Below are 23036 nucleotides of genomic sequence, written 5' to 3'. Positions count from 1 at the left end.
AATCAACTGTGATGCCTTAATAAATAACTGATAATGAGGTGGCTAAGAAAAAAATTGTGGCCAGGAGCATCAGTTTGGCATAAGCTTCTCCAGCCTGGAGGATTCCAGCTGGAAAAGCCCAGTTTAAAATTCTTACACTTCCTCCATTTCATGGGCACTCACCAGTGCTTATGCAGCTCAAAATCCGTGCCTGCACTTTATATATGGCGTGGCAAATGCCAGCAGTGTATGGAAAACAGGATCCAGCCTTCAGCAGAGCAGTCAGAAGGGGATGAAGGGACCTCAGCAGCGCCTGAGCCTTGAGCTGAGCTCTCCCAGGGCAAACAGGACCCTCCAGCAGTCAGGGAAACCTCTGCAGTGGCTTCAGGGGGACAGGACAAGCCCCTGCATCCAGTTTGGGACCCTTTGTAGTGAGACTGAGCTGTTGATACAGCAGCAAGAGAGGTGGTGGTCTCTAAAAAACCACTGCGACAATGGGACAGAGATCTACCAGAAATAGTCCCTTCCACAATTAGAGGTAAATTCCAGCTGATGATTATGTTTCTCAGGCTGTGTTTGATAAATTAATTAAGGAACAGAGACGGAATAAGAAAAGTGAAGCTTCATGAACTGCTTCACTAGCTGCTGCACAGAAAAGACTCTCAATTCTGGTTTTCCTTTATCAACATTTTCTAAAACACTAACATTTCTTCCTCTTCTTCTTAAAAAATTTCTAATACAGAATCCCAAGAATATTTCAGCCTTTCAGCTCCCTAAAAATCAAAGGGGGAGGGGAACCTGAATATTGAACATGAGGACACTGTGCAATACAGAAATCCCATGGGGACAAGGAGAGGGGCCATCAGAAGGAGGTTTAGCTGAGCTTTGTGCCCAGACTAATGGCATGAGCAGACATCTGCCTCTTGCAGCCTCTGCAGCTGGGAGTGTTTCTGCCCAGGGCCACTCCGTGTGTGCTGAAGAGTTCAGCTCTGTGTTCTGCAGAGCCCAGAATTCTGGCCTTCCCTAAATCCCAGGATTTCCATGTTGCCCCCAAGGCAGGGAGAGCCATGGGATATTCCTCCTGAGCCCTGGGCCTTGCCCTGCTCCTGGAGCATCTCTCCCTGGCACTGTGCCCCCCAGGAGATCCCAGCAGGGATCAATGAGCAGCACATCCCGCTGGGGCCTCCCTGCTCCCCCTGCCACCCTGGGCTTCCCACCACAGCCCCTCCTGCCCCCAGAGCTGGCAGCTGGAGGCCATCCCTGAGTGCCCAGCAGCCTTGGCCAGGCCTTTTGGGCAGAAATGCAGCTGGAGCTGTGTCCAAACCCTCCCAACACTCAGACCCAGCCCCTCCCGACCTTACCAAAACACAGCGAGCTGGGAAGCAGCTCCCATTTGTAATAATTACAGCTGAGCTTCCCTCGCCCTTGCACTATTTATTGCTTTTGCCCTTGCCACGGATTGCTGGAGACAGAGAGACTATTAAAGCTTGGAATATTTCTTTCTGGACAGGCAGGGCGAGCTTTGGGAGAAAACTCCCTCTTTTCTCTCCATCATTGCCACTTCTGCTGGGAAGGGAAAGGGAAAGGGCTGGTTCCCACTGCAGGCTGCCTGGAGCACTCAGTGCCTGCTGAGCAGTGACTGCGGCGGGGGGAACGCTCCCCTCTGGTGGAAACAGAACCTTGTAAGGATATTTCTGCAAGGCACAATAATTGCCCAAGTATCCACCTCTAAGTCGGGTCTCCCTCCCTTATTCTCACAAGACTGTCGGGAGGGGAAAGGTTCATTTCAGTGATGACAGCTGAGGCTGGCAAGAAGCAGCTGAAGGGCACCTGCCAGCTCCCACCCTGCTGACAGCATCCCCACAGCTCCAGGATGGGCTCTGGCAAGGAGATAGCTCGCTTGCCAATAATAATAATTATCATTAATAACCGAGTGACGTCCTGATCTGGGTTACATCAGCCGTACCCTTGGCTGGAGCTGCTGCCAGTCACACTCACACCGGTGCTGTCCCCAGCAGGGCGTGTGGAGCACAGACACGGGCCGGGAGCTGCTGTGGCTGGAGGGGAGATGCAGGGGATGGCCCGCGGTGACTTCTGCCTCCTGACTGAGGGGGCAAGGGGACATGGCCTGGATAAACCCTGGGAGAGCCGATTTGAGTCTCGTCAGCGCTCTGGGAAACTGCGGGGGCATAAAGGATGGGAAGGGAGGTGCGGGGCTATCCCCTTCCTCCTCCTCCTCCTCGCCCGGGGCATCCCGCGGGGCTGTCCCGTGTCACAGCCGGGCAGGGGGCACAGCGGTGTCCGTATGTCCCGGCGGGATGACCGTCCGTCCCCGCAGCGCTCCCTGGTCCGCATTCCAGGGCCATCCATCCCCCCCCGTCCCTCCCCTCTGTCAGCCCCTCCGCACAACCCGACGGCGGGAGCCCTGGCCAGGAAAACGAGCGACTTTCGGGGGCATTTGGGAAAGGAGCAAGGTCAGGGCTCCCCCCGCGCACGCCGACCCTGCCCCACGGGCGCATCCCTGGGGAAGGGTGGGCTGCCCCCCAAACCCAGCGGGGTTTTGCTCCCTCAGGTCGCTTTTCCCCAGTCTCTGCCAAACCCGCCGTGCGAGCTTGTTGCGAGAACAAACTGTTGTGATTCCCCCACCGGCCCTCTTTCCCCGCCTCCCCCCCATTCCGAACGGGGGGTGTCAGTGCACGGAGCCTGCCGTACCCCATGTCGCTCCCGCGTCAGAAAATGAATGATGCAGCAATTTAATTAGGAGGGAGCGGTGCGTCCATATTGCACCGGCGGAGGAGAGCTCGGCAGCCGGGGGGAAGATGCTGCGCGTCCGCGGGCGCGGAGGCTGCGCCCCTGCCCGCGCAGAGCGGCCCCGGGGCGGCGGGACCCCGCGGAGCCCCCGGCACCTCCCGCCCGCACCCGCGGCTCTGCCCCTCAACTTTTTGCCACCGAGCCGCGGTTCCAGTTAAGTCTCTCCCGGCCGAGCCAACGCGGAGTGCGGAGCGGGGAATTGGGGTTCCGCGCGGAGCGGGGGGTGCGGGGCGCCCCGGGAGTGACGCGGAGATCCGCGCAGATGTGTGCGCGGGGCTGAGCGGGCGCAGGGATGCGCGCGGGTGCGGACAGCGGAGGATGCGCGGAGCAGCGCGGGGTTCACCTCCTGCCCTGCCCGCTGCCCTTCCCTCCCGGCCGGCTGAGCCCCCCCGGAGCATCTCACCCACCAAGTTCCACCCGCGGGCGGACCCTCCCGCTGCGCCCCTCTCCGCGGATCCTCCGCGCCCCGCGCAGCCCCGTTACCTGCGGCGGCTCCCGGGGCGGGCGGGCTCCGCGGGCGCGGCCCCTCCGCCTCCGCGCACACGCCGGGAGGATGCGGGAGGTGCCGGGTGGTCTCCCCGAGGTGTTTGGCTCTGCGGGAAGCTGCGGGATCCCGGCGAGGCTCGGGGCGGGAGCGGCCCCGGGACGGGCGGGCAGCACCGGGCGGAGGAGGCGGTGGATGCGGGGGCAGCGGGGCGGCCGGAGCGGGACTCCCGGGCTGCTCCCCGCCGCAGCCCTCGGCTGGCACTCGCAGTCAGCGCAGCTTTGATTTCCTCCAGACTTAGGCTTTTTGTTCCCTTTTTTCCCTCTTTTTTTTTTTTTTTTTTTAAGGAAAGGGGAGGGGGGCGAGGTGGGTGCAAAATTCTGCCCCATCCCGGCGGCTTTTTTTTCCCTCTCTGATTCTCCTCAGGTTTGTGGTTTTTTTTTCCCCCCCATCTGCTCGTTTCCCACTTCCCTTCCTCTCCGCCAACCAGCCCCCTCCTTCCCTCTTTAAAAAAAAAAAAAAAAAAAAAAAAAAAAAGAAAAAAGAAAAAAGAAAAAAGAAAAAAAAAAGGCAAGAGGAAAAAAAATAAAAAACTGTGTAGTCAGGGCTTCCCAAATGCGCGCCCCCGACCTGGAGCCGAGCGCGCCCCCTCCGTTTGTTCCCCTTCTTGAAGCTGATTTTCATGACGTGGAGGAGCCTGATCCAGGGCAGCACACACACACACACACACACACACACACACACACACACGCACACACACGCACACACACGCACACGCACACACGGCCCCGCACCCCGCGCACACCCGCGCACGCCGCGCACCCGCGCTCCGCCGCCGCGCCCCGGCGCCCGCTCCGCGCTGCCGCTGCTGCCCGGAGAAGGCGGCGGCGGCGCTGGAGCCTGCAGCAGCAGCCCCTCTCCTCCCTCCTCCATTGAGTGTGCCAAACAGCAGCTCTGCATCCTAAAGAAGATCATTGAGGGGCTCATTGCATTCCCAGCACGTTTCAGGCTTGCTTTTTTTTTTTTTCTCCTTTTTTTTTTTTCTCCTTTTTTTTTTTTTTTTTTTTTTTCCTTTTGCCTCAGCTTCAGCAGGAGTAGAGAGAGAGGGAGAGAGAGCCACAGAGAGGGAGAGGCAGAGAGAAACCAGCAATCTTTAAACTCGGGCTTTCTTTTTTTCCCCCCTTCATTTCCTTTGCCTTTTTTTTTTCATTATTTTTGGTAACGATGTGCTAAAATCTCTCCTGCAAACCGGTAAGTACAACCTTTCTGGATCCCTTTGTTTCCACCTAGGGTCAAAGACACCCCCCTCTTCCAAAAAGAAGATATAATAATCCTCTTTATTTATTTTTTTTTTTTTTATTACAGCCCTTGCAGAAGAGAAAGAACTTAAGTGGCTAATATTTTGCAAAGGAGACAGAGAGATTGATACTGCAATAAGGCTCTCGTCTCTCTCCCTTCTCCCCAATTAGATGCTGGTTTTAATTGCAGAGGATATTTCTCTTTTCGTGCTTTCAACCATCTCCTCTTTCCCACAGGGGAGGGTTTCATTTGCAAGTTGATCCTAAGGATTTCTGTTCCTCTGGCATTTCTCTCCCCTAAATGCATCTTTCTGCTCTTAAGTTTGTGGATGGTGGGCAATTTTTTCCTAGTTCTTACACGAGGAAGGCAAAAAGGACCTTTTTATTGGGAGACTGAGACTAACAGCAATGATCGCTCCGAATCATTCTAATGGGCATTTCAGGGATTCAAGGAAGGCTGCATCACCACTGGTATCATTCCCATCCTTAGCGTTTCCCTGTGCCCATACATTTAAAATATCTGGTGAAAGGAAGGGTGAAACCATATGTTGAAGGAGCTGCATCTCATTAGGGCAGTATTATTTTCATCTGATTGGAGAAGAATGGTGTCTTCATTCGGAATCGTGTATAGTAGGATAGAGAATTTATCGGCTGGTAAGTGTCAAGGTTTTGTTTTGTTGTTTTTTTCTTCCACTCTCAGCTTTTTAACCGGGTCTTCTGCTTGGTCCTGGGGGCACAAAATGCCCTAATCCAAGGCAGGCTGAGCGTTTCAATCCTAGGTGCCTCTTCAGCTGTCACTTCCCTTTAGATCTGCTGATCGCATGGGCATGTGCTTTAGAAAAGATTAATCATCTCTAAATGCTTTAATCAGCTAAAATGACTAATATATGTGGCGTGTATTTATCTGATAATATAATATGTACCAGTTGCGTTAATTCACCGGCGCATTTGCGAGGGGAAGATTTCCTTCCCAGTCAGGGTCGTTAACCGTTTGCTCCGGTAAAAGACACTGTGGGGATTTCTGAGAGGAGCCGTTCTGCCAGGGACACCTCGCGCATTCCGTGGAACTCGCGTGTGGAATACATGGAGCCGGGAAGGGAGGGAGGGAGACTCGAGGGTGGAGGTTCAATAACTTTGGGAGTTTGCATGGATGAAAGAGGATGTGGTGCGACACCGGAGGAATCTGCCCACACTTGGTGTGGTTCCCCCCTCCCTGAGTCAAGGCGGGCTGTGATGGCTCCCGGGCTAAAATTGCACCTGGGGATGAGATCCGGGCAGCTCCGACCGCCTGGGAAACGTGGAGAGACGCAACACGTTCGGTGTGCTCGTGGTGCCGTGTGGGGCTGCATGTGCTGTCCTCTTTATAGGTGGCATTTACCACGGGGAGGGGAGCGAAGGCAGGCTGCTATCGCGTGATGGAGCCGTCTAACATCTCTCAAGTATAAATCAGGGCAAGGCTCACGCAAGCCGACACCCCTGGAGTTGGTTGGGAACGTCTGCCCAACAATTGCTGAACTTTCCAGGAGCCCGACATGAGTCCAGCAGGTAGGGGCTTAGGAAAAGGAGAGGGGCAGGGCAGAAATACTGAAATCTGTGTTTCTCTTCCCGTTGCAGTTTTGTAAACATCAACAAATGATGAAACCTTCCACGGCAGAGACGCTTCATAAAGGAAGGATGTTGTGGATAATTCTTCTAAGCACAATTGCTCTAGCATGGACTACACCTATTCCCTTGATAGAGGACTCGGAGGAACTGGATGAGCCCTGCTTTGATCCATGTTACTGTGAAGTGAAGGAGAGCCTTTTCCATATACATTGTGACAACAAGGGATTTATAAATATTAGTCAGATAACAGAGTCCTGGTCGAGACCTTTTAAACTTTATCTGCAGAGGAATTCTATGAGGAAATTGTACACCAACAGTTTTCTTCACTTGAACAATGCTGTATCTATTAACCTTGGGAACAATGCACTGCAGGACATTCAGACGGGGGCTTTTAATGGGCTCCGAGTTCTGAAGAGGTTGTATTTGCACGAAAACAAATTGGACATTTTCAGGAATGACACTTTCCTGGGTTTGGAAAGTCTGGAATATCTGCAGGCAGATTACAATGTCATCAAACGGATTGAAAGCGGGGCATTTCGAAACCTAAGCAAATTGAGGGTCCTTATCCTAAATGACAATCTTATCCCCATGCTTCCCACCAATTTATTTAAGTCCGTGTCCTTAACCCACTTGGACTTGCGGGGGAACCGCCTCAAAGTCCTTTCATACCGCGGGATGTTGGACCACATTGGCAGGAGCCTGATGGAGATCCAGCTGGAGGAGAACCCGTGGAACTGTACGTGCGAGATCGTGCAGCTCAAGAGCTGGCTGGAGCGCATCCCCTACACTGCCCTGGTGGGGGACATCACCTGCGAGACACCCTTCCACTTCCACGGGAAGGACCTGCGGGAAATCAAACGAAGCAAGCTCTGCCCCATGCTGTCCGACTCCGAGGTGGAAGCCAGCCTGGGCATCCCTCAGCTGTCCTCCAGCAAGGAGAATGCGTGGCCTACGAAGCCTTCCTCCATGCTGTCCTCCTTCCATTTCACCGCTTCCTCCGTTGAGTACAAAACGTCCAACAAGCAGCCCAAGCCCACCAAGCAGCCCCGGGCGCCTCGGCCTCCCCCGACCCCCCGTGGCCTGTACCCCGGGCCCAACCAACCTCCCGTGGCTGCCTACCAGACCCGGCCCCCCATCCCCATCATCTGCCCCACCGGCTGCTCTTGCAGTTTGCACATCAACGACCTGGGCCTGACGGTCAACTGCAAGGAGCGGGGCTTCCACAACATCTCCGAGCTCCTGCCCAGGCCCTTGAACGCCAAGAAGCTGTACCTGAGCGGGAATTTGATCCAGAAAATCTACCGCTCCGATTTCTGGAATTTTTCCTCCTTGGATCTCTTACACCTGGGGAACAACCGGATCTCCTACGTGCAGGACGGGGCTTTCATCAACCTGCCGAACCTCAAGAGCCTGTACCTGAACGGGAACGACATCGAGCGGCTCACCCCGGGCATGTTCCGGGGCCTGCAGAGTTTGCATTACCTGTACTTTGAGTACAACCTGATCAGGGAAATCCAGCCGGCGGCCTTCAGCCTCATGCCCAACCTGAAGCTCCTCTTCCTCAACGACAACCTGCTCCGCATGCTGCCCACCGACGCCTTCGCCGGCACCTCCCTGACGCGCCTCAACCTGCGCAACAACCACTTCCTGGCGCTGCCGGTGGCCGGGGTGCTGGAGCACCTGCACGCCATCGTGCAGATCGACCTGAAGTTCAACCCCTGGGACTGCACCTGCGAGCTGGTGCCTCTCAAGCAGTGGCTGGAGGCGCTCAGCTCCGTCAGCGTGGTGGGCGAGGTGCAGTGCGCCAGCCCCGAGCCGCTGGCCCGCCGCGACCTGCGCTCGCTGGAGCTGGCCGCGCTGTGCCCCGCCGCCCTGCGCCCCGCCGCCGCCGCCGCCGCCTCGCCCCCCGCCGCCGACCCGCCGCCTCCCGCCGCCACCGGCGCGGCCGCCTACGAGCTGCCCCCGGCCGCCGCGGCCGCGGCCGTGCCGCTCTCCGTGCTCATCCTCAGCCTCCTCGTCCTCTTCTTCTCCGCCGTGCTGGTGGCCGCCGGGCTCTTCGCCTTCGTGCTGCGCCGCCGCCGGCGGAAGCTGCCGTTCCGCGGCCCGCGGGCGGAGGCGGCGGACCTGGGCGCGGTGCCGCTGCGCTGCCCGCGGCTCTTCCCCGAGGGCGGCGGCGGCGGCGGCGGCGGCGGGGGCGGCGGAGGCGGCGGGGGGGGCCCCGGGGAGCGGTCCCCGGAGAAGGCGCCCCCGGCGGGCCACGTCTACGACTACATCCCGCACCCGGTGACCCAGATGTGCAACAACCCCATCTACAAGCCGCGGGAGGAGGAGGAGGCGGCGGGCGGCGGCGGCGGCGAGGCGGCCGAGCTGCTGCGGGGCGGCGGCGGCGAGCGAGGCTTCGCCCACCCCGCCGCCCCCTCCGCCGCGCCGGAGCCGGGCAGCAGCTACCGCACCTTGCTGGAGAAGGAGCAGGAGTGGAGCCTGGCCGTGTCCAGCTCGCAGCTCAACACCATCGTGGCCGTGCATCCCCAGCACCCCGCGGGCGGAGGGCTGGCGGCCGGCGTGCTCGGGGCGGCGGCGGCGGCGGGGGGAGCCCCGCGGGACCGCGACCGCCCGCCGCCCTGCGCCGTGGGCTTCGTGGACTGCCTGTACGGCACCGTGCCCAAGCTGAAGGAACTGCACGTCCACCCCCCCGGCATGCAATACCCGGACCTGCAGCAGGACGCCAGGCTGAAGGAGACCCTGCTCTTCGCGGCCGGCAAGGGCTTCCCGGACCACCAAACCCCTACAAGCGAATACCTCGAGTTAAGGGCCAAACTCCAAACCAAGCCGGATTACCTCGAAGTCCTGGAGAAGACCACGTACCGGTTCTGACCGCCGCCCCGCCGCCCGCCCGGCCCCGCCGCCCGCGAGCAGAGGATACAGCTGTGCGCTCTGCCCCGCCAGATGTGCGCGCTGCGGGGCAGGGCCCTTCTCAGATCAGTAATCGACGAAGTGCCTTCGCAGACTTTTGCCAGCAGATGTTAATCAATCATTATTTTTTATACTGAAACTGAGACTTTGACTGTGCCATGTCTAAAGGTATATTATTATTATTATATTATTATTATTATTATCGGGGATCTTTGTATTGATCCTGATTAAGTAAATTCTATGTGTGTCTCTTTTTTCTTTCCCCTTTTATTTTCTTTATTCTTGTTGTTTGTTTTGTTCGTTGGCTCTTTCTTTTTTTTTCTTTTTTCCCCCCCTTTTTTTCTTTTTTCCCGTTTGCAGTAAACTTCCTTGATATTTTCCCTTGGAGGGGAGGGGGAGGGAAGATGGCATTTTCTGGCCTGCTTTCTTCTTGCCCATCATGGCACAGATTCTGTACATTTATTTAAAAGAGAAAGAAAAAAAAATAATAATGCAAAGAAAGCAAACGAGCGCAGTTTGCTGCATGCCTGGAAAACTGCAAGAGGGAAGGGAGGGGAGGGTCTTGCTCGAATGTCTCACTCTTGTCTCTCTCCCTCCCTCGCACGCACACTCCTCACCCTCACCCTCCGCGCACCCCCCGCCAGCCCAGCCCCTTCCGGGGGGCTCGGGGGCCACGGGGGGAATCCCGGGGGCAATCCCGAGGGCTGGGGGAAGCCACCCGGAGCCGAGCAGCCCAAAGGATGTCACCACGTGGCGCACACACCTAGGGGATGCTCAGTGACACTTCCATCATGACGCCATGGTTTTTTGGAGGACATCCGCGCACTTTCCTAATAAAAAGCGACATGCAAATATACAGAGGAAAAAAAGAAAAAAAAAAAAAAAAAGAAAAAAAAAAAAAAAAAAAAAAAAAGAAAAAAAGCTATTGGGCACCTCTCACTAACAGCTTTGTAGGAAGCACTTTTAATGTTTTCTCTCATGCACCCATACACGCACACACGCACACACACACAAAGGTACAACAATGTGCATATATTTATTCTGTAATTTCAAGTGAATATAAATTGTAAAGGTAATGTTTAATCATTGTACAGTGATGCGTCTGGTATAGCTTTCCTAATAAAACGTTTTGAAACAAAATGCAGATATAAATATATATATATATATATATACACCCCCAAATATATATATATATATAGGAATACAAAGCTTGAACCTGAAACTTCAGCTTGCCCCACAAAGATTTCCTTCCCCCCGGTAACCTTGAACGCTATTTTATTAATAACAGTTCGATGCACTGTGATGTTAACAGAGGGGAAAAAAAAAAAAAAAACCAACAAAAAAACCTGTACAGCGTCTCTTGCCAAGATACCACCCGAGACTGTCACAAATCCGATTTGCGATCTGTATCCCTGCCGCACTGTCCTGACAGTTAAAAATATCGGGAAAATGGGGAGCGCATCCCTCCGGAGCGCTGGCTCCCGGCCTGCTGGAGGCACCGGGAGGCATCGCAGGGGGATGCTGCCGGTGCTGGCAGTGGGGAGAGAGCTCCCACCCCTTCGCAGCGGGGATTTAATCCGCATTTCCAGTTTGGAATGGGGGGATGCGATCTGGGAAAGCAAAGCATCCCAGCGGCCGCGCCGCCCTTCTGCCACTCCCGCTGCACCCGGAGCGAGACCAAAGACCATGGGATTTCCCTGCCCGGGCGGGTCCCGGTTGGTATCTTGTCCGCGTTGGTGTCTTGTGGCCGGCGGTGTCCCCGTGTCCCCGGGCTGTCCCCGCCGCTCTCGTGTCGCCGCGGGTCCCGGGCCGGGCGCGGAGCGCGGCCCCGCGCGGCCGCCAGGTGGCGCCCCAGCCCCAGCGCTGAGGCGGCGGCGGGGCCGGAGTGCCCGGGCCCGATCCCGGGATTGATGCCGGGATTGATCCCGGAACGGATCCCGGGCTCGATCCCGGCCTGGAGCCGCTCCCGACGCCGCTCCCTGCCCCCCGTCCGCCCCGCTGAATGTACCCGCGGGCGCCTTATCCCGGGGCGGGCGGGGCCTCCACAGGGCAGCCCTCCCTGCCGGGCTCTGCCCCGCGGCGCTTCAGAGAGTGGGCTTCTTCCAGAAACACCCACTGTGTCCATCAGTGTCATTTGTCTGAACAGGGTCAGGGTGGTTTATCCAGGTGAATTGAGGTTATCTACTCCCCCAATAAATGGAGCTTTGGAGCTCCAGGGGTGCTGGTCGGAGCGCTCCCGCCGCTGTCCCGAGGGGACCGGGGTCTGTCACCTCCTGGCAAAGGGTCACATCGCCAAGGTCACCCTCCCCACCTCCCGCCCTTTTTCCTTGGGCAGCAGCTCGGTTTCACCCCCCGCAGTGTGTTTTAACAGCGATGAACCCATAAATACTTGTTGTCCCCACAATGTCGCTATTTACAGCTCCTGCCAGGATGCTCATGGTGAGCTTTTTGCCCTTGGAGGGTCATTTCCCCAGCCTTGGTAGCAGCCGTGGGTGTCTGGAGGTGCAGGGACAGCTCCGAACGTCTGTAAATCTGGCATCGCCCTCCATGCCACCAGTAAAAATATTACACATTGGAATTTCCTCTGTTGAGTTGAGATTGTGTTTCCTCGCTGCTGCCTTCAGCTCTGACCCGTTGGGGTTTGCTCATTTGTTTGTTTTGCTGGGTTTTTAATAGATAGTGGAAGAGCATGCACGTGCTAAGAGTATTAAACATGCAAGTGCAAAGGCCAGATCCTTCTAATCATAATTGTAATAATTACCTTGATAAGCCTACATGCAAGTGATGCGTGGAGCTGTATAAATCGGGTTAAAGTACAACCCCCAGTGAGAGTGGTGCTGTATACATTTGGCAATGTCCTCAAAGCCCCAAGTGTTCATACTTGTATCCAAATAGAGTAAAGCCGGTTGCAAATAATGTTTATATTTTAATTAAGCTGCAGAAAGGCAAGAGAATTTCATCCTTACTATAGGCAGTAATCTTGCCCGTGGACAGTGAGCAGATCTATTTATTCAGTGGAAATAAATTTGTTCTATGAGAATGGAATTTTGTATTAAAAGAGATAATTTTGGCTTAAGTTGAGTTCTTTTTCTTTCCTTGCATAGGAAACTTCCTTTCCCTTGTGTACTGAGATGGTTTGGGGATGATTTGCTCTGGAAGTGTTGACAATGTCTAAGTGTGATGTCTAAAGGGCGTTTTGATGACTTTTATTTTGCTTTTTAATTGTGTTGAGCTGAGGCTGAGTGGGTAGCAGCATTCCTTTCCACTGCAGGTAACAAAAGTGAATCCATCATCTCTGACCTACAGTGGCTGACCCTTTGCATGCTCCAACCCAGATTCCTCCTAATTAATAGGGAGCATTAATGATAAATCTGTCTTTATCAGCAGTAGTATTGGTAGCATGAATGCTACTGGGAAGGAATCAAAGTCAAATGATCTGCAGTTGCATTAGAGCTGTTTGATGGGATGCTATGTGAAATAAATATTTTTTTTAGCTGCTTTCATGGTTGTACAAGTACCTGGTGTCAGCTGAGCAGCTCAGCCTGTGGTAGTAAAGCCTTCAGCAAGTGTTTGGTTCGTTCCCTCACTGACCACTGAAATTCTCCCTACAGGTGGAAAAGAACAGCAAGGCCAGGTAAGCCCCGGTCCCCGCCAACAGCTGCACACAGGGAAATGGAAAGGATGATCCTGGTGCTCAATTATTGGTGCTTGTTGTATTTTCTGGATGTTGTCATTGATGTCACCATCGCATTGTACCCTAGGTTAAAATATCTGTTGTATATGGCTTCATGGATCTCTTGAGTGTATCAACAGCGATAGAAAGATGTCAAATGTTGTGGTATGAGTAATAATCTGGATCGTGGAAAGCCTGTTGCCTCCTGCTCTGGTTGGAGTGTTAGTGGAGAGTGAGAATCTCATTTCTTAGGAGATTCAATGAACATAAGTTATGCTGTGGCAGTTCCAGATTTTGTCAGAGACCTTTCTAGACAAAACCACCTTTGAATGTGGCAGCACAGCCGATTTGCTTTTAAGCTGGAAATGTGTGGCTTTGTCCAAATTGTGTTCTCTCTGAGAAGTCTGAGAGCATCAGGAGGGAAAAGTCTCTCCAAAATGTGAGGCTGTTCTTCCTGAAGCACTTGGGTGTGCCAGCAGCACTCGATGAGCTCTGTGCTGCTTCCACTTGCTTCAAGTACCCACTTCACAGGATAAAGCTGTGATGATCGGGGTTTAGGTTTAACAGAGGTGTTCACGTGAAGAGCAGTGTGTAGAATTTGGCCTTAAGTGTGGGAGTTCATAGCTCAGGACATTTCTCAACCACGGGTGTGAGTCCTGGCAGCGCTCCAGTAACCCCGGGGTGAACTTGTCCCAGGATTGCCCTTCTTCCAAAGGCACTCGCTTTTACAACGTGGAGTTATGAAGACTTGGAATTCAGGTTGCTGTGTGCTGCATATTCCTATTTTCTGAGTTTTTCCAAGGCTTGGTTTGCAATCTGGAGCTGAGTTTCTCAGTGAATTTATGTATGTGTGTATTGATGTGGACACCAGTATGTATTTCTATTTTACACAGTACAACACAGTTTTTCTCCATGGAAGAAATGCAAATTGACCCAGGATGTAGCTCACAACAGCTCTTTGTACAAAAATTCCTCTTTTTAAATTCTGGTGTGAGTGGAAAAATCCCCAGTTCTTGAACTATTTCTTGTATGATTGAGCAGTGGAAGGATTGGAATGCTTGGAAGAAACCCTTGAGTGGAAATGGAGGCCCAATTCTGCTCCCATGGAAGCCAATGTTGAAACACCACATTATGCTCAGTTTTAGTCAACAGACTTGAATGAAGAGCAAAATCTGATCTCAGAAAATTACAACATCTATTAAGTGGATTCAAGTATTTTGAGACAAGTACTCCATGGGACTGTTTCAGAATAAAATGAGTAATGGTGCAGAGAAAATGGGTTTGCCATCAATTCAGTAATTCTCTGATTGATCTCACTTGCAAATTAACCAAACAGTCTTTAAGGCTTTTGACTTTAAAGACAAATTAGTTTAGCTCTAATGTCATTGGTGACCAACTAGCCAAGAAGATCATTAATGTAACAATTGCAAATTATTTGGAAATACTTTCTTACTATTATCTTCGTCTTTGAGAGCAAGAATATGAAGGTCCCTTCCAACCCAGGGCATTCTGTGTTTTCTATGATTGACAGGCACTGACAACTGTGTTTCCTACAACGTCTTTGAAATGTTTTTTTCTTGATCTTTACGGTTTCCCAGTTGTAAAATTCTGTCATTATCTAATTTTTGTTCAGGTTTTTGGGGCAGTTTGGGGGATTTCTATGAAAGCATTGACTTGGCTGCTCATGCAGTTCCCCGGGAGGTGACACTCGTAGCTGTGGTGATACTTGTAGGATATTTTGGATCCTTGTGGAAGTATTGGAAACACTTCACTGTGGTGGCATTTTCTCTGCTAAATTGGTCAATGTTGTGGTGCTTTTCAGGATGGTGTCAGATGGATTGTTTTTGTGGAAAAATGGGAGGAAAAGGCTCAAAGAGCAGAGCTGTAGGAATGCTCTGTCCCACATTCTTGCTGGGCGGTCTCTGTAGGGTGGATGGTGCATCAGTCCTGATATTTTTGAATGTTAAGGATGTTGATCTGAAGTGTGGGGTTACTTTCAGGCATTATTTAGAGGTGTGGGCATGCAACACTCAGCTGTCGGGTGCCTTAAAAAGAGCAGATACTAACAGAGGGCAGAGCAAATATAAAATATTCCTGACCAATTCCTATGTCCTACCCTGAACCTTTAACGTCCATTTACTTTTCCTAATGTCTTTGTATTTCCACTAGAATTTCCTAAATCTCTCAAGAATATCCTATATATTCTATGAATGCTGAAGAGACATTTCAGGTTAGCCAAGGACTGACTCACTCTGCACTTGAGAATTCCAACAAATGCCACTGCCTGTGGAGGAATATCCTGCCCATGGCATGTGGCACAGCAATTTGGCTTGTCCTTGGAGCACGGTGCCAGGGAGGGAGGTTCTCTGCAGTGATCACATTTTGCAGTAGGGCTTGAATGATTCCAAGCAGGAAATCCTGAACTGTGATAAATCACTTTTGGGATGGGAAAGATTTCATCTGTGCTGCTGCTTCTGGTGGCACTGCCATCCCTGCTGCTGCTGGTGGTGGCACCTGGCACCGTTCCTGAGGAGAGACTCCTGTGACAGTTACTCTAAAAACCAAGGGAACAACCAAAAAAAGCTGAAGAAAAATTTGGGACTTTTTATCCTACGGGGACCTTATCTGAAGTTAATGACATTCCCCAAATGTTACAATGGCATTAATATACTGCATGTGGGGGTTTCATGCATTTTTTTCTTGCTTTCCTTTCCTTTTCCAGAGACAGTAGCTGGTTTACACCTTAAAGAATTATAGGAATGTGTTTGTTGATCATTTTCTCAAGCTGCACTTGTTTAAAACTAAGTCAGTCCCAACAGCAACTGTCCTAAACTGAGTTTTATGGAAGGCTACATAAACCTTTGGTTTTGTGCTTGGTCTCTAAATTATTTTATGTGTTTAAATATATATATAAAATGTCCATTATCTGAATAACCCTTGAACCAAAGTCTGTCTTTGAACTTTGGAGGCTTTGGCTTTGTAAATCAAAGTTAATTAATGGTTTGGAATTTTGTTTTTTGTTCTGTGATTGTTCAGTTTGATTTTATCACTGGTTTACCACAGAGAGGGAAACATTGCAGTGTGAAAATTCTTATAATAGGACTTCAATTCTTGTGCTTCTTTTCTTTGGAGAGTGAAGGAGCCCTGCTCCAAAGAGCCACTCAGAGCTGAAATATTTTCACTCTGCTGTGTCCTGAGTGTGCCCAGCATGGTCTGACTCAAAGGAAGATGTTAGAAATTCCCAATAGTGAGATTTCAGGGTTGGATGGGACCACCTAAGCTGCTCCCAGAGAAATCCACTCCTTGGAGTCCTGCACCACTGGAGGTACCTGCCCTCCTGCACTGGGAGCACTGAGAAATCTCATGTTGTGGTGCTTTGGTTAAAAATGAGCTGTACAGAGATCGGTAATGGATGCTGATCAGTTAAGTTTGTCTTTTTTAGGGAGCATACCCAGGTTTCTCTGGTGCTGTTAAACTGCCGTGCAAGGGCAGGAATGATCAGTTGTCCCCAAAGCACTGCTGGAATAAATCTGTCGCTAAATGCATTCTTCTTAATCAGAGAGACATTTCCTGTGGCATCACTTCTGTTATGTTTTCTTGCAGTGACCCAAAAACCTGGCTGCTTTGGAAAGTGGATAGTATTGGCAAGCAAAGAAATATGGCAAGTAAAAGTCTTTTTTAGATCCAGTTGATGTCAGTGTTTTCTTCCAAAAAAAGGGCAGGTCACTGAGGGGTCCTGAGGAGGAGTTAAGGCACTGATTAAGGCAGAGAGTAATTGTTCAGTCCATGCTTAATTCTCCTCTTCACTCTTAAACCAATAAAGGATTGTGGATGGATCTAATTTATGTAGATAAATATATATATATTTATTCCTCCTGGTAGCAGTGGGAGCTGTGCCACTGCAGCCAGGGAGGCTGATGGAAGGAATGGCAATGGTTCAGCTGTGACGAGTGGGAATGTTGCCAAGGCTGACAGTGAGAACGGCACCTGAAAGTCAAGTGCCTCTCTCTGGCTTAGAGACAGCCAATAACTACATGAAATTCTTGTTGCAAACAAGAGTTTTGGAGTGTTAGCTGCTCTTGTTTTAGAGCAGCTAACAAACAGCTCCCAGACCCTATTTTCCCTTTCCTTGGCCCAAGCTGCCACCAGCTTTGGCACTCACCAGCCTGCGGGTCGCTGGCATTCCCAGAATTGCTTTTACCTGTCTGCATGCACAGATCCTCCTTGGGCTGAGGACACAGCCTGAGCCCTCTGTTTGTGCCTGGAGTGGAGAGCAGCTGAAAACACGGTTCTCTCTCTGTTGGGTTTTTCTGTAGAGTGGTGTATTGCACCTCGAGACTTCCCTCTGCCCCGCCGGGAGTGCCCTCAGCTTGCTGGCAGCCTCGGTGGCCGTGTCACACACAGGCCTTTGCCAGCCCCTCCGAGCCCACCAGAGCCTGTCCAAGCCTCCAGAGCACAAAGCCCTGATAAGAAGGATCTCTATCTAACAGGTATGCAACAGGGAAAAGGAGGAGATGTTCCTAAAATTAGCTGCTGTCAGCTCCAAGCCGGAGCGAGTGCCTCGTGTGTCATGGAAACGCTGAGTATGTGCTGTGTATACTGTGTGTATATCTAAGTATGTACCTGTGATTGCCCTATTGAAGTGTAAAATTCGATCTTTGGAAACTTCTGGGGGATTCAGGAATGTGGCTTGCTTTGGACTGTAATTAAAAGATGGGCATTTTGGTTAAAAATAGCTCCTTTCTGACCTACATTGCTGATGTAGGTCAGTGGAGGCACTTCTCAGATGCATTAGCATTTTGGACACTTAATCTTAGCAGCATATTGCATCTCCTAGAATAGGTTAGGAGAGGCAAGGCAGGAGGAATTGCTGCATCTCGAGTCACCCAGAGAGGTTGCCAAGTTTCTCAGGCACCAGAGAGGCAGAATAATGAGGATTATATTTAATTTGGGCTGGAGAGGCAACCGTGGGGTGTTGAGCAGAGGCAGCTGGGATCATCTTGGCTCTGTGGGGGAGGGAGAATTTATAACTCAAGCTGGCTCCAAAGCAAGCTGTGTGTGCATTTGTGTGTGTATATATATATTTATATATATGTAGATACAAATCTGGAGATGTGTATATAACACCCTGTGTATATATGTACGTATGTATATGCCTACAGTGTACAAAATGTGTATCTATAGAAATGTATACATTTATATGAATTTCTATTTCTCTATATAAATAGTCATGCAACTAGGGGAAATCACATTTCCACGGCGTGTCCTTTTCTGTAACACCCCCCCCCAAAAAAGAAGCTGCTTCCATTGATGTCACATTGGCACAAATGTCTTAAATTTTCTCTTCTGTTTAGAAAGGAGTGGTGCTTCGTGGCTGAGCACAAGCCTGGAAGGTTTTTACTCTTCCAGAGGACTTCCAGTAAATCATGAGTTGCTCCAGAGCTGTTCCACATTTGTGAAATAAAGTGGTGGCCAAAATGACTCAGGGCTGGTTTTATAGGCAAAGGAAAGGGGTTGTTGACTGTGCATTGGAAACCTCTGCTATGCTCTCAGAGTTTTGATGGTGCAATGTCTGCACTGATAATTACCCTGGATGCTGTTAATTTCCCAGCTATTGGCTTGAACAGAGAAAAAAAAAATGAATTTCCTGCTCTAAAGTAAGTTATCTGAAGTCTGATTATGTTGCCTCAGTGATGTATGGATTTCCATTTAGGGTCAGTATGTTGGGCTGTAAATCAAGAATCTGAGCTCAGTGAACATCTAGTTTGGGATGTGTCTTTTATGTTCTAATTGATCTTAAATAATTTCAATTCATCATCAGAACAAGGTATACCTTAATTCATGATAAGCTCAAAGAATTTCTCATACATATCAGGGTGAATTTTGCACTTGACTTCGGCGGGGTTGAACGGGGTCAGAGCGTTCCATTCAGCACTGGCATAAAAACAATCTTGTAGTTGTGCAACTATTAATTCAAATTGTAATTTTGTAATAAAAGCAGCCTAAAAACGATCTGCTAGTTACGTATTCTATGGTTATAGCACCTTTCTGTGGATAAGGTGTTTTGGAGCTGGTGTTGTTTTGATTCTGTGTTGCTGATCCTTACTCTGAGTTTGTCCCCGAGCGGAGCCAGAAGCTGCTCAGCCCCTGGAATACCAGCCCCAGTATTCAAACACTGCATTTGAAAGGAAAAGCTGCAAAGTGCTGATCCCTCAGCATTCCTTGAGCCGTGTGCCCGGAGTGCTGCCTGATTGCTGAATTGCCACATGCATTGTGAAAATATTCCAAGAGATGTGGGTATGGGAGCATGGATTTGTCACGGGGATTTTGGTTCCCTGTGGCAGCGCCCTTGTCCAGTCCTGCCAAAAAACCTCCTTGTACCTCCACCCTGACCATTCCCTGGTCCTTGGAGCAGGGTGAAAATGTCCTGCTGCCCTTCTGCCTTCATTTGGAAGCTGGGATGTGATTAGGAAAGAAAAAATGAGAATGGGTTATTCCTTCCTAAGTCCTTCACTTCCTTCAGGGGAGGAGACAGACCGACAAGCACGAAATCATCATGGAAATCTAAACAAACACCCAGGACACATGACATTGAGTAAAATGTTTCTCCTGAGCTTCTGGATTGGGCTTTGCCTTATTATTTCATCTGGGGGAAATCAACACTTTATGGGAAAGTGCTTCCCAAACTCTTTTGCATAAACGTTGCAGTGAAACTTCTGTGATGTATAGCTGCCTGTTCAAGAAAATGGGTCATTTCCATACAAATGTCATATTTCTATGCAGAAAATATGCTGAATTCATACCCTATCTCCTAGTTAAAGCAATCCCTTTGCTGGTTTTGTGATTTCAGCATATTTGCCTGACTAGAGACAACCAGAAGAGGAGAAGAAAAATGATTATTTTTGAATTAACTCATGCAGGCCTAATGTCAGACTAAGCACTCGAGAATAGTGTCTCTGGGACACGAACAGGAATATCATCCTCTGATGGCTAATTTTTCTTTTGAGCAGAGTGAACCACAAAGCTCAGAGAGCTGCTGCTTTGCTCAGAGTCTGGAGACTTGGGGAAAGAAGTTTTTTCTGATGTCACTGTCAAAGAAGATGCCTGGATGTCCGTGTCCTCAGGGGTGCAGCCGTTCACACAGGAACCCACAGGCTGGAGCCAGCAGGGGAGTGATGAGCTTTGCAAATCTCCTCCTCGCAGGATGAATTTCATCTAAAATGAACCTGAGCTGCTGGAAAGAAACAACAAACCCACCCTGCCTCTGGAAACGTTGAATTTTCTTTCTATTTGGGAAAGGAACGGTGCATTTTAGGATGCGAGTTACAAATCAAGTGCATGTTAGGGTTGGACAACCAAAGAACTGCTGTGTCCCAAAGCTTGTAGGTGCCTGGTGTAAACCCTGGGAGCTGCTCTGCTCCCAGCACAGCAATGCTGCTGGCCCCGTGCTGCTGAGGTGGCACCAGATGTTTGGTACCTGCTGCTGGAGCTTTCTCAACAGCCGTTAGAGTTTCTTGAAATAATTCAGATGAATCTGCCCAACCTCTCAGCTAGTGCGAGCTGCCTTCAGGCAGTGAAGTTCTTGGGCTGCTTCGCTCTGTCAGAGACATTTTTCTGCCTTTCTCCCATGGATGGGAGTGTAAAGAAGTCACTGCTGTGGGGTGGCCTTTGGTGGCAGAAGTGTCCCCAAATCCCTGGACAAGCTGTTAATTCACAAGGGGTTTTCAGGCTCCTGTTCAACCTCTGCACAAGCTTCTGCGCCCACCTGTAAGCTGCTCATGTCTTTGTGTGCTGGAGAAAAAAATCTCTAAGGAATTGTCCCTTTACCAAATCCTGCTTAAACCAAATAAAGCTATTTCCCAGTAATAATAAGGATAAAGCTCTATATAACATATTTTATTAATAAATAAGCAGGTATTGACCACCATGGTCTTGTCTGGAGTGTAAGACACAATTCCCAATTTTTCCTCTGACAAAATATTTTCCTCCTCCTCCCTCTGTGAATCTTTTTGGTGGGGACTCATCCAACTTTGATGAGATACAATTTGTTCCCAAAGCAGCAAATGGGAAAGGAAAGGGATCTGAAGAGGAGAGCAAAACATTCCCAGGGAGAGGCTTCTCCCACCCACTAATTCTACCTGGAGCTTTGGCGGATTGTGTTCTATCTAAACACTGAGATATTTGAAATTAATTAGAGTTTGACTGGAATTCGACTTCTGTTCCCAACTTCCTGTCTCTGTGGGGAAGACGGCGAAAATTTCTTTTCTCATAAAAATATTATAAGTATAATGTGTGTTATTAAATCTTCAGATCTTCTATTTAATGGAACTTTGCATATACACAAAAAAAGGGGAAAGTTTGTTACTGCTATTTCTTTCCATAGGAAGGGATTTTAGGAATTAAGTAAAAAATTAAACAAACAAGAAATTACATTATTAATATCAAAATAATTATTTATATATCAAAATACTGCTCTATGCTAATAAATCACTGACAGATCAGGATAAAGATGTGTTAGGATTAAGTTCTGAACACTTAAGGCCACGATTGAGTTGCTTGAAGATATTTCATCTTCAAAAATTCTCCATTGAAAAATGTCTGCTTTTAATTGGAAAACAAAATCCTTGGGCTGACTTTCTTATGATTATTTGGTAGCTGAAAGAATTATGACTCCTTGACTGTAACTCCAAACAAAAACCTTTTCAATGTTGCTTTCATCTTAAGAAAAACCCCACATTTTTCATCTGGAGGAAGCTCTCTTTTGAACCATAGAGAAGCTTTCTGAAAATAATACTAGTTCAGAAGAAAGTGTGTTTTTAACAAACCTTTCTAGTCATAGAAAGAGTAATTATTATTTTTTTCTTTTTTATTACCAAACTTTTACGTGCTTTGATTTGTGTCAATTTTGTCTGTAGTGAAACAATGGTACTGTGGGAAAAAAACCCTCTCAGGCACACAAAGGTTTTGTTTTTTGGACTCAAAAATGTTTTTTTTCTAAAAGATATTGCACATCTTAAACTTCAGCAATTGATTTCTTTAAGGGATGAATAAATGTTGTATCCCTGGAATTGTCCAAGGCCAGGTTGGCCAGGGCTTGGAGCACCCTGGGACAGTGGAAGGTGTCCCTGCCCATGGCAGGGGTGGCACTGGATGAGCTTTAAGTTCCCTTCCAACCTGGAATTCTCTGATATTAAGGATAAACAAAGGAATGAAGTATTGAAGGGAAGAATACCTAAAGGATTGGTGGCAAAGGTCTTAAAATTAAAACAAAAAACAAAACAAAAAACCCCCCTGGGTTTCCACTGCCAGAAATGTGGGTGTAATCAACAGGGGCTTGGGAATGCCTAATCCTTTGGAAGTAATATCCAATAATTTTCTCATTTCTGGTATTACATTAATCCAATTGCAAACTCTGACTGAGTTCATGATCTTTGTTGCTGCTACCTTGTCATTACTAGAAGGAATATTTGTAGCAGATGAATAACTGAGAATAGGAGAACCCGGGGAAAAATTGCAATTGCTTCTTATTTTCAGTGGCAGGCAACACCACACCCAAAAGCTGTTCTATGTGTAATCAAATTAATGAAGTAACTGTAAAGTTGAATTATTAATTATGGGGAGAATGGGAAAGAGGCCAAATGTGTGTGTTTAGTTGGCACTGCAGCATTCAGCTGTGTATGGGCAGGTCCTTGACTGGTTAACACCAGAAATAAGATGTTTTTTCGAGGTTTGACCCTTTTACACGTCCTATTCTTTTTTTTTTTCCACAGAAAACTGTCACTGCAATATGAGGGGAACGGTCTCAATGGCCTAATTTATATTTATTTTCGCTTTTGTGCCACAGCTCTTCTCCTGAATAACCCAATGGTCCTTGAAGGAGGGCAAACAAACAGGTTTTCATCTGTTTATTTGTGCGTGAAACAAAAAAATGTGCAGAGAGGCTGAAACTCTGAGCGTGCCTAGGACAGGGCTGGCAGCACGATGTTCATGGATAAAGGAATTCTCTCTGGCAATGTCAGAATGCTCAATTAGCCCCCGGGAAGACAAAGGCTGTGCTGTACACACCTGCGGCTGTGGGTAAACGAGAGAACAATGGCCATTGTTCAGTTGTTAATGCGCTGAATTTCTGTCTTACCTTCATTATTGGCTGACTTTCAGGCCCTGTAATTAGTGTGCCTGGAGTGGGCGGATCTCTTTACATTCGCCTGTTTCTTTTCACAGCTTAATCAGAGCAGGGGAAAAACTTAAAATTAGGGTTCTCTGTGTTTTCCAA

The 23036-nt window shown here is 49.5% G+C and overlaps 2 protein-coding genes across 5 annotated transcripts in view; both read left to right on the top strand.

The window, feature by feature from the left end:
- Positions 1-6204: 6204 nt before the first annotated feature.
- On the top strand, positions 6205-21594 carry SLITRK3 (SLIT and NTRK like family member 3). 4 transcript variants are annotated; one of them, XM_066193690.1, is made up of 4 exons: positions 6205-9258; positions 16367-16424; positions 17080-17253; positions 19774-21594. In XM_066193690.1, exon 1 carries the CDS (start codon positions 6205-6207, stop codon positions 9049-9051), a length of 2847 nt encoding a protein of 948 aa, XP_066049787.1. In that variant the 3' UTR covers positions 9052-9258; positions 16367-16424; positions 17080-17253; positions 19774-21594. The 4 variants fall into 4 exon arrangements, with proteins under 4 accessions (XP_066049787.1, XP_066049790.1, XP_066049791.1 ...); XM_066193693.1 differs by lacking the exon at positions 19774-21594 and adding an exon at positions 19614-19758; XM_066193694.1 differs by lacking the exon at positions 19774-21594 and adding an exon at positions 12702-12724 and having other exon boundaries at positions 17080-18841.
- The window catches only part of SI (sucrase-isomaltase), a 73151-nt gene continuing 67352 nt past the window's right edge, over positions 17238-23036 (top strand). Inside the window, exon 1 of the mRNA XM_066193689.1 lies at positions 17238-17253. The gene's annotated coding sequence lies outside the window, so the exon portion shown is untranslated. The remainder of the gene's footprint in view (positions 17254-23036) is intronic.

This window comes from Chamaea fasciata, unplaced genomic scaffold (genome assembly GCF_029207755.1).
Source record: "Chamaea fasciata isolate MVZ Bird 193981 ecotype frontalis unplaced genomic scaffold, bChaFas1.0.hap1 SCAF_11, whole genome shotgun sequence".
NCBI classification, from domain to species: domain Eukaryota; kingdom Metazoa; phylum Chordata; class Aves; order Passeriformes; family Sylviidae; genus Chamaea; species Chamaea fasciata.
The sequence above is the reverse complement of the archived record's forward strand: the minus strand, read 5'-3'. Positions and strand labels throughout refer to the sequence as shown.